Source organism: Acanthopagrus latus, chromosome 8 (genome assembly GCF_904848185.1).
Source record: "Acanthopagrus latus isolate v.2019 chromosome 8, fAcaLat1.1, whole genome shotgun sequence".
Classification (NCBI taxonomy): Eukaryota; Metazoa; Chordata; class Actinopteri; order Spariformes; family Sparidae; genus Acanthopagrus; species Acanthopagrus latus.
This window is the reverse complement of record NC_051046.1, coordinates 16,998,833-17,009,712: the sequence shown is the minus strand read 5'-3', so window position 1 is coordinate 17,009,712 and position 10,880 is coordinate 16,998,833. Positions and strand designations below refer to the sequence as shown.

Sequence of the window (10,880 nt, the reverse complement as noted above, 5' to 3'; positions counted from 1 at the left end):
TTAATTTACTACCATCCACTGCATCCATTCCTGTATATTTGTCACGGCCTAAGAGCCGAGTTACGACGCCTTATTTTGGTTGTTTAAGCAGCGGGCATGAGAATTCATGGGATAAAGCACATGTGTCAGACAGGTTAAACATTAATGGATTCTCATGAGATTATCATTATGACAGCCAAATATATTTGTTGTTTGGTGTAGCTATAAATCTGTGCATTTAAAAATAAGAAGAATAACAGTAAGTAGCGTTTGACAATGGGCAGAATTAGGGAGATGATGTACACAATGTCTTCAAGACGGGCACTAGAATCATTCGAGTGTTCAATAAACAAGTATGGAATTTAAATCAAATGGAGCAATTTACAATAAAAGTGGCATTTTCAATACGTAGATGCCAAAATGGGACTCTCACATAACCACAAGATCAGTAGTGCAGCTGTCACTGGTACAGGGTTAAAAATACCTGGCTCCTTTCCAGCTGTGTCTGTACCTTCATCACAAGTGAGATACGTTCATAAAAGCACAACGTAACGTACAGCTCCACAAAGAAAGACATCAGTCGTAAAGCACTGAGCAAGAATACACTCAAAAAAAGCAAACTGGGGGTCTGCTACCTTAACCTAAATCCAGTATGTAACTTATATTATATAAAATCATGTTTTAGAGTTGAACATTTCTAAATTATGTAGTTTTAACAAAAGATACAACAATTTAAATTTACTAGACTGATTTATGTTAACACAACATAATTCTAATGGATTAAGACTGCAAATCACTTCTGTTTACAACTCCGGAGCATGTGTGGCAGTAATGAGCAAATTCCTAATCAGTAGTGCCCCTCTTTAATCATGGTCAAAGGTGTGTCCCTGGCGGGCAAAGAGGAGCAGACATTTTGAGAAGAGACAGCACATGTGGAAGAAGGTAAGCTTAATCCTTTATCTTCAATTGAAAAGAAGGTAATAAAAGTTCAGAATTGTTATCGACAGTTAGTTATGGCCGCCTTTTGCATTTTGAATGACTTTTTTTTGTTCTGCGTGTTTTATTGTAGTGCATGTCCGACTGTCGCCATGTGCAAGCTTGCAAACTAAGGTTAACAGGTTGACGGCGTTGACTCATTTACAAAACCGCTCAAACCAAACAGTTTTTAAAACGTTTTAAAAATAATAGCGGTAAAGTTAAAAATCCCCCAAGTAGCGTCTTGCTTTCGCCTGGAGTCCGACAAAAAGTCGACACTAACTCCACCTTTGGCGAGCAGCAAGTGTTGTTGTTTTTTTATTTTAGTTTTTTTTCGGCCGCCGCCGTGGCAGGGTTTCTCTGTTAACTCGACGTAAATCTCCTCGGGCTGGACCACTGCTCTGGTGCAGCTAGGTTTCTGAGAGTGTAAACACAGCAGTTCGTTGCGCTACGGAGCTCTCCACAGTCTGATGTTATTCACGTTATTGAGGAGGGAGAGAACGTGTGCTACCGTGAGTGTAAAAGTACTGTTGCACGGTTTGTGTGCATTAACGTTAGCTCGTAGCCTGGTGTAGCCACCACCAACCTCCAAGGCACACTTATCAGGTGTTTGTCGTGACATGCAGCTTTGCTATGGATTTTTACAGTATCTCTCGATCGCACCGCGCCACATTCACGCACTTGTAGTTTTCAGTCAAATCAGTCCCTCCACAAACATAAAGAAGCATATTTAATGTACTTGTCCACTGGAAATAATAGAACCAGTCATACATTGGATTAACTATTGTTTTAACTCTCTTTATTATTATGTACGTTAAAGTTATTGTACTTCTCCCTCACCCTGTCTCTCTTTTCTCTCTCAATTCATCACAGAAATTTGTGGCAGTAAACGTGTCCAGTGCCATCATACAAGTCACCACCATTGGCCATACTCCTGTGAAAGCGTCCTCTTCTGGCATCATCAAACAAGAGTGACTGCAGGAAAAGGGAGTCATCTGCTAGTGTCAGGGTCAGTGTAGACAGTAAGTTTGTACACAAATGTAGTGACAAACTGTTTAAGATCAAGTATGGTGAAAAGGGAAAGATGGGAAATGAAAAATGTTAAATGCCCAGATGTTAGATTGTACCATTGTGTGTTACTGATATGTGGAGGTGCAAGGAGTGTAGTCTATCTTTTTCGACTAGATATGATCTACTTAAACATTTAAGACTACATCACCGCCATAGACGACTTCACTCATGCCCATATCAAAACTGTCCATGCAATTTTAAGACGCAAAATGCGTTGCGCATACATTTAAGTAGAGTTCATCCTAAGCAAACTCAAAGTCAGGAGCTCCTGGAATTGAAAACATTTTGTTGTCCTTTGTGCAACTGTAGCAATATTTCTACAGAGAGGGACTTTTTCACACATATTGGCATTCATTTTAAGAGTCATGAAACTGTTACCTGTATGTTTGGGGATTGTACTTTTAAAACAAATATCTATGCAACATTTCACTCCCACAAGAACCGGAAACACAACCCCCATACATTAAATGATTTTAAACCAGGGATAGTGACAACAACCAGAGTTTCACAAGAATCAACTGACAGTGCAGAGGACGATACACTTAACCCAGATGACTGTGTAGTGGAATTAAACAGTGCATCTTCAAATAATGATGATATAAGCAAGACCCTGCCTGACATTATTGAGCAGAACTTTGCTGCAGCTTTGCTTAAACTAGAACATTTCGCACATGTGCCAGGCACAAAAGTTGATGAGTTTCTACAGGAGCTACACTATTTGTTATGCTCAGCTGCATTTCCTCTCACTGTTAACACTATTGAAACTATGTTTCAGAAACATGGCTCCGTACCTGAAAAGTCAGTGATAAAAGAAGTCGCCACAGCCCTTGCCACGTCTCACCCCTTGCTAAAATCTATAGAGAAAGGTGGCTCTTTGAGCACATCATATCTCCGAAACAAATTTTACAGGGAGAACTTTAATGTCATTGAACCCACTGAGTACATGCTTGATGAAAAGGAAAACAAAAGCTTTCAGTATGTGCCTTTACTGAAGAGCTTGCAACAGCTCTTCAATAGGAAAGATGTTGTGGATAAAGTTGTTGAAAATCACAGAGCACATCAGAGTCATGGGGTCACAGGAGAACAGTGTACTTATAAATCATTTCAAGATGGCTCTCACTTTAAGGGAAATGGTTTTCTTTCAGGGGGTGAGTTAAGAATCTTGCTAACTTTGTACATAGATGATTTCGAGCTGTGTAATCCTCTTGGCACTTCGCGCAGGAAACATAAGCTCTGTGGTATCTACTGGACTTTGAGTAATTTGCCACCAGGCTCACATTCAGCACTTTCTGCGATTTACCTGGCAATCTTGTGCAAATCTGATAATGTGAAGAAGTACGGTTATGACAATGTCCTGCATCCTCTTCTTCAAGATGTAAAAACACTTGAGCAGGAAGGAATTTTTGTCCCATTGCTTGGTAAATGTGTTAAAGGCACAATTCAAGTTGTTGCAGCGGATAACCTCAGTGCCCATAGTGTGGCAGGTTTTAATGAAAGTTTTTCTGGTGGGTACATCTGCCGATTCTGCACAGCAACACGGGCAGAGATCCAAACAAGAGATGTGAAATCAGGTTTATTTGATCTGAGGACTAAAGAACTACATGACTCGCATGTGCATTCAGCCCAGCAGAACAGTTCAAGCTGTTTTGGGGTGAAAGGCCCATGTGTAATCACCAAAAACCTTGCCCACTTTAATGTTCTGACTGGTTATCCACCAGATATCATGCATGATGTCTTTGAAGGCATCGTACCTGTGGAGCTTGCACATTGTTTGTCACTGCTGATATCCAAGAAATATTTCAGTCTTGAGCTTCTGAACAAGTCTATCCTTAGTTTTCCCTTCAAGTGGTCAGACAAGACTAACAGGCCCCACGTAATTCCACACACATTCTCAAAAACAATCGGGGGGAACGCTCATGAGAACTGGGCTTTGATAAGATTTCTTCCATTCATCATTGGGCATCTTGTGCCAGAAGATGAAATGGCATGGCAAATTTTAATGGTTCTAAAAGATGTTGTAGAGCTGGTGGTTGCTCCAACACACACAGAAGACTCTGTTGCTTACCTTGAGTGCAAAATTTCAGAGCACCGCAAAAGATACCAAGAACTGTTTCCTAATGTGCAGCTTCTACCCAAACATCATTACCTAGACCATTATCCTGGACTCATCAGGCAGTTTGGTCCTCTCGTTGGTCTCTGGACTATGCGATTCGAGGCCAAGCACAGTTTTTTTAAGCATGTAATTCGACACTCCAACTGCTTCAAAAACGTGCCCCTCTCGCTAGCTTTTAAGCATCAGCTCATGATTTCGTATCACATGAGAGCATCCAGTTTTGAAAAGCCTGTCCTTGAGCTGACAAATGTCTCAACAGTTCCTATTGATGTTTTAAAAACAGACATTGTTGAGAACATTGAACAAAGATTTCCTGGTACCAGAGAGGTACACATGACTCGATCTGTGTCAACCAAAGGTGTAACTTTTAAAAAGGACATGATTATAGCTCATGGGTCTACAAGTGGACTTCCTGATTTTGGACAGATTGTTCACGTTTTTGTTATTCAGGAGAGACTGTTTTTTATGGTTAAGAGACTTTGTGGATGGTATAGTGAGCATTACAGGGCTTTTGAGCTCACGTCATGTCCAACCAAAGACACAGATCTGATTGAGCTTAGTGACCTAGCAGATGACTACCCTCTGGCAGACTACTTTGTTGGATCTCTAAGAATGGTGACATTGAAAAGACACATACATGTATAAGGTATGATGACGTTTTGATTTAAAATTTAATGTTAATTGAACTGCCAATGAAAATAAGTCTCAACCTTAGATAAGTACTCTTGTACAAATATATTTTTATATTTATGTCTTTATATGTTTTTGTTTTTATTCACAGATTGTTGATGAAATGGCTGCTCCAGTGAAGCTCAGAGTCATCCTTGGAGAAAACGATTCCCAGAGACTGATCCTGCAGGACGGAATCCCAGAGACTATTGGTGAACTTGTTCAGCACATTAAGAGGCAGTGTGGGGTAGAGGACCACTTCAGGCTGCAATTTATGGATGCTGAGTTTGGCAATGAATTCACCAACTTGACTTCAGTGTTAGAGATCCAGGACAAAAGTACCTTAAAGCTTGTCTTTGATTCAGCTCCCGCTGCCTCTGCCCTGCCTGGTGGCTCCCCACCTCCACCCTGCTCCACTCCTGCCACATCATGGTCTGGTGATGACTCATCACTTTCATTTAGTAGCTTGTGTGACACAGACATCCTGTCTTCTCCTGAGTCCACCCCTTCAAGATCCTCTGGATGGCCTGTTGTTTTTGTTGTACCCCGTTTCCCATATGATTGTCAGCTTCAGCTGGACAAGGCCAATGCGGCATTCAAAGAAAGTGGAACTTTATTGGATCCAGATGTTAGACTTAAAACTGCCATTCTTGACAGTTTAGCTGAGGAAATTGTTCGGTACAAAGTGTACCCCTCAGACAGTGAGTTTGAAGAGGTTGCTGAAGCCCTTGTGTCATCCCATCCATGTTTGAAAGAGCCAGGCTCTGCCACTGGATATGGTGGCTGGAAGGTGAGCTTAAAGTACAAACTTGCTAACTACCGGAGGAAGCTCAAGCGGCTTGGATGTCCAGAAGTTGAACTGAATTCGCTGACAAATAAACCTGCAGACAAATGCAGTCCTGCTTATGGTGTGAAGAAGCCCAGAAGAGCAGAAGTAAATTACTGCCCCACCTACCCATCTGATGAATCTGCAGAGACACTTGAAAAAATAAGAGAGACCCTGCTTTTAGAAGTAAAGAAAAGGAACAATCAGGGCACAGTGGCGGCCATGATGGAGAAGACCTTTGCACACAGAAGGCAAGAGGTTATTCGTGATGCACCCTTGATTGCTGATTTCAAAACCAAATGGCCGGCTCTCTTCTGTGTACGCGAGGTGGGTGAATAAATACAGAGCGCTCGTGATTTAGTGTAAGCCAAACAAATATGAGTAAGTAATTCAGTGTTGTGTACCTTTTTTTTCTTCTCTCATTTAAGCTAACTGCTGAATTCAAGAGGATTACAACCGTCAGTTTGCTGCCAAAGTTCTTCTCCCAACTGGATGCTCTATCTTCAAAGCTGATGAAGGTGTTTTCCAAGAAAGGGGGCGGTCAAGGAAGAAAGATCAAGAGCATCATGATACCCATCACCCAGGTATGAGGATAAAAAAAAGAAACTGAACAGCCATAATATTTATGTCATGCTTGACATTTTAAGGGAAAATGTAAGAGGGATGAAGGTAAATAAAACTAGATGGAGAGGGGGTAATGTACTTGATTGAAGAATGATTTGATAAAATACGAACGTCGGGCACATTTGACAATGTCCACTGACATTACAATGGTAGTTACTGTTTACTGGGACACATGAATAAATGTCTTGCTTGGAAATAAAACCAAACCACCCAAGGATAATGTAAGTTCACATATCATAAAAATATCAATCAAGTTTTTACATTAAAAAAAAAAGTTAATTTCAGTGTTTGTTCAATGTTTGTGAAATCTTTTCTACCTGTTGATTTTAAAATTGCTTTTTGTTGTCAATTTTTTATTGTCCTACACACTCAGACCGATGCCATTGATGTCAGAAGAGAGTGCATCATCAAAGCCCTGTGTGTCTACTTAAATGAAGAGCCAGAGAACCTCGTGAAAGAATACATGGTATGTAATTTTGTTTTTATTCTCCAGTCCCAATTCTGACATCTGTAAACAACCCAGTTACACACTTAACCCTCCTGTTGTCCTCTGGGGTGAAACTGATCCAATCTGTTTTGGCTGGTCCTTCCTTCCTCTCTTCCTCAAATCTTTCTGTCCCTCCATCCCTCCTGTCTCTAATTTCCTTCCTTTCTTCCTCCCTTCCTTCTGTCCCTCCTTCCCTCCCTCCCTCCCTCCCTCCCACTCCTTCCTCTCTCCTTTCCTTGATTCTATTTCTCCTTTCCTCCATCCTTCTTTCCTTCCTTTCTCCATTCTTTCCTTCCTTCCTTTCTTGACCCAATCAGTTCCCCTCCTCCACCTTTCTCTCTCTTTCTTCCTTCTTTCCATCCTTCCTTCCTTCCTCCCTTCTTTGTTCCAGGACAAAAGGAGGGTTAAGAAAAGACAATGTAATACTAGAATCTTTCACATAAGATAAGTGACAGCTGCTTTACAGAAATTTGTGTGTTTAAAAAATGGGACTACAGTACCATTTTGACATGCATATCCTCTATTTCCCCCCTTTCTTCTGTGAAGAACACAGATGGTGAAAGCAGTGAAGCTGCGATGATGAAGACTACATTTGGAATATTTGTCATTCGCAAAGAAGATGCAGAGCCAAAAGATGGACCGGAAGATGTAGGTATCATTCTGGAGGGCGTGCAAGTTCTGGATGAGCTCGGAAACGTACCACTTGCCGTGGGAATGTTGTTCGCACTTGTATACGCGCTCAACCTCAGCTATCCACCAGAGCTGCGATACACCTTCGAAGCTTTGCAGAAGCTTATCATGGAGCTTGATGGAAACCGACTCTCAAAAAAAATTCAAACACTGAAAACACTACTTGCACGTTAGTCATCCTCATTAGAGTAAACTACTGTTCAGGTAGCAGTGACTCTATTTGAAGCCTTTCAGGCATTTACCTTCAAATATGATAAGCTGTTGTTAATGTGTTTTGATACTTTAAACTGTTGATATTTGGAGGTTAGAGGAGAATAATGTTTAGAAGTGTTTCTTTAAACAAGGGAAGGAAAAAAAAAGTTGTCAAACAACAAAGTTTTCTTTTGAAACTTGAGATGATGCACAATGCTGTATTTAACATTTTTCTTTGCACACAGTTGCCAGGACCGTATTCTGCATATAGCTTCATAACCAGCTTTGATTTGTTTTTTGGTCATCAGAAAGCTCCAAATATAGACACCTAATACTGGTTGTTTAAGTGGTTTACACTTGAAATTTGAAATTGTTTGTATTTTCACAGCAACATGTTTTCAGCCAATTGCTTGAAAGTGAGTTTTGCCATTTCTGGTAAAGTGTTATTCCAACAAATCCAGTTTGCTTCGTGTTTTTCTTTTCCAAAACTTGACACCAGCTTGGGGAAAATAGGTTGACATTTGTATAAATTGTGGAATATAAAAATACTGTTAAATTATTTATTTTATTAATAATTATGGTTTTGTTGACTCAGCACAATTAATTAATGTAACTGTATTTAAAATAATGGTTGCAACTACCCATTTAAATTAAGTAACTCGTAATTATATCATACTAGTTTAAATGGCCCAACAAAAATATGTTAGTATGTAACATTTACCCTTGCAAATCTAGTTGGACATAATCCTAGTAATTAAGTCATAGTAACACAAATGCATCATGTTGATCCAACATATTTATATTTAGGTCACTCGACAAAATTGTTTCTGGCTAAATTAAAGCATTTTGTTTAGGTGGAAATTATTTCCATAATTTTATTACGTTCTGCGAACAAATGATTTTTTTGAGTGTACCGCATGCAGATGTAGGAGCATTTATCCTCAGGTTCCAAAGATACGCCATCCTCATTGGAAAGTAGGACATTTAAAAAAAAAAAAAAAGAGGCCAACAGCTGAATAGCCTGTGGCTGAACACCAGGCACATGGTGGGACTGCACTTTGTGCTGCAGGAGGAGGGACAGGGAGGGAGCATGATCGCTCAGTGTGCCACTTGCTCGCACACACGAGTAACAGATTTAAAACCCTGTTGAGAGAAACTATTCCCGTATATTGTGTGTAATATAAGATGGGAAGGAGGGTTCTGAATTCATAGTTTTACATCAATACCAAAAAGATCGACGTAGCGAAGGTAAAGGCTCTGTCGAAAGTATAGCTGAAAACAGTCTGTAATAATATTACATTTGCAGAGCTGGCTCGGCTTCAGGGGTGTTTTGCTCATAAAATACTAATACTGTGATTACAAAATAAATAGCGGGATGGACAAAATCCAAAAAATCCAAAACATTTTAAAGCTAAGAAAGTTACTGTTTTTACTTTGTTCAGAGGTTTTGATCAAGCTCAACAGTAACTTTCAACCCACTTGCTGGAGTAAATTTTAATTGACAATGTTTCCGTAAAACCTCAGACAAGCTGACTGTATCTTAATGTTGCAACTTCACATGAATTTATGTTCTTTATTTTTTATTTCTCACTTGTCACAATGTTGTGATTACGCTCGACACACTTGGTTACGTGTAGGTAAACCTCATGGTTTAGCTTAAAATACCTCTTTAGGTCCACCAACATGCTTGTAAATCTCCCGATTTTCTTAGAAAAATATTTCCTGCTTTGGTTGCCACAAACACAGCTGGAGACAGCCAGACTTACCATCCAAAATATCCAGTTTTGGTAGCCTCAAACATGGCAGATCTTGTCAAAGTCATCCATTTCACACTTACTGTATAAATGTCACAGTGCAGATTCAAACTGCTGTCATCTGAAAACACACCACCACCCCCTCCTGCCTCCACCTCCTGATGTAACAGCAAAATAAACATGTAATGTGTATTACATGTAACATGTAAGTAGCCTTAAATGTTAACTAAACATTAATTAAACATTATATCCGCCCCAGTCATGTATCTATAGTGACATAAATATGTTACCCCTTCCTTTCAGCTGCTGAGCACTGCAGTTTGCTTGTTTTAGAGAGCTACACGTCCAGTGAGGAGGCCCTACAGTGCTGAACTCAAACAGGCCGAAGCAGCGACAAGTAACTGGTTTCTTTGCACAGCCATGGAAGAGGGGAGATTGACCTCCCCGTGCATTGGCTTTTAACTTTTCATGTGACGTTCCTGTCATCTTCAAAGTGGCATGGCAGCAGTTCATTACAAGAACACAAAGGGAAGTGAGCAGATTGGCTAAAAGGTTTGCAGGTATCCAAAGACGGAGGGATAAATGATTTGGGAATATCCAGAAAAAAAAAGGAAATTTGCTGATTGGTTTGGGAACAAACACAGGAAGAAGGGGGGATAAACCAATGTAGTAAAGTGCTTAAGGGAAATGTTAAGCCTTAATTATGAGTGCTAAAGCGAGGTGGGCTTCCTGCTTTAACTTCCACTTTACAGTGGCTTCATTTGCTTGGATTGCATTCAGCAAAAAACCTGCTCTCACTCAGCTGCTGGAATAGCAATCTTAATATTTGACTTTCCTGCGGTTTAAAAAAATCACACACGCTGCTGGTGAGTGGGCGAGGATTATATCCAGCCTTGTATTTATCATAATCCATTACATGTCAGGCACACTAGCTGCAGCAGTATTGTAGTCAGCAGGGAGAATGTAATGCCGTCCTGTCCTTGTAGTTTGTTCACAATCAAATTCATGGATCCAAAAAGGCCAAAAATAAAACACACTTTCTGTAACTTATTTGCTAAATGTTTTGGGAGCTGTTGCTATATGAAAAGTTTTTTATAGTAACTTTCTGCCAACTCAAAGGTAGAATGACTACTTTGCTGACAGCTGTACTTTTTGCTCGCTCTGAGTCAAAAAAGGTAACAATCCCAGCTGTTTTCAGACCAAAAACAGAGGCAACAATGGAGTTAACCGTATTTAAAAATTAAAAAAAAGTTTTGCATCTCTTAGCAAACGTCTGTGGTTTATCAAGATGCACCTTTAATGAAAAAGCCTTTGACCAAATATTGAAAATCTCCACAATGAGAGGACCCGCTTTTGCTCCTCTATCTCGGGAGTGCGTCGGTGGGCTATTGTCCTTGCTTTTATGTTTGGTGCATGCCTTTTAATAATAGGTTTTTCTAATGTGAAAAGAAGTTATCTCTCAACAGCAGAATGTCTCTTTTGGGCACAGTTGTGCCCCAG

At 40.1% G+C, this 10,880-nt stretch overlaps 1 protein-coding gene across 3 annotated transcripts; it reads left to right on the top strand.

Annotated features, from left to right (window-relative positions):
* The first annotated feature begins 615 nt into the window (after window positions 1-615).
* Window positions 616-8,185, top strand: LOC119024997. 3 transcript variants are annotated; one of them, XM_037108260.1, is made up of 6 exons: window positions 616-921; window positions 1,828-1,963; window positions 4,920-5,960; window positions 6,062-6,217; window positions 6,631-6,723; window positions 7,291-8,185. In XM_037108260.1, the coding sequence occupies exons 3-6, from the start codon at window positions 4,932-4,934 to the stop codon at window positions 7,606-7,608; spliced, it is 1,596 nt and encodes a 531-aa protein (XP_036964155.1). In that variant the 5' UTR covers window positions 616-921; window positions 1,828-1,963; window positions 4,920-4,931; the 3' UTR covers window positions 7,609-8,185. The 3 variants fall into 3 exon arrangements, with proteins under 3 accessions (XP_036964155.1, XP_036964154.1, XP_036964153.1); XM_037108259.1 differs by having other exon boundaries at window positions 617-921; window positions 1,828-1,976; XM_037108258.1 differs by having other exon boundaries at window positions 617-921; window positions 1,828-4,784.
* Window positions 8,186-10,880: the final 2,695 nt, after the last annotated feature.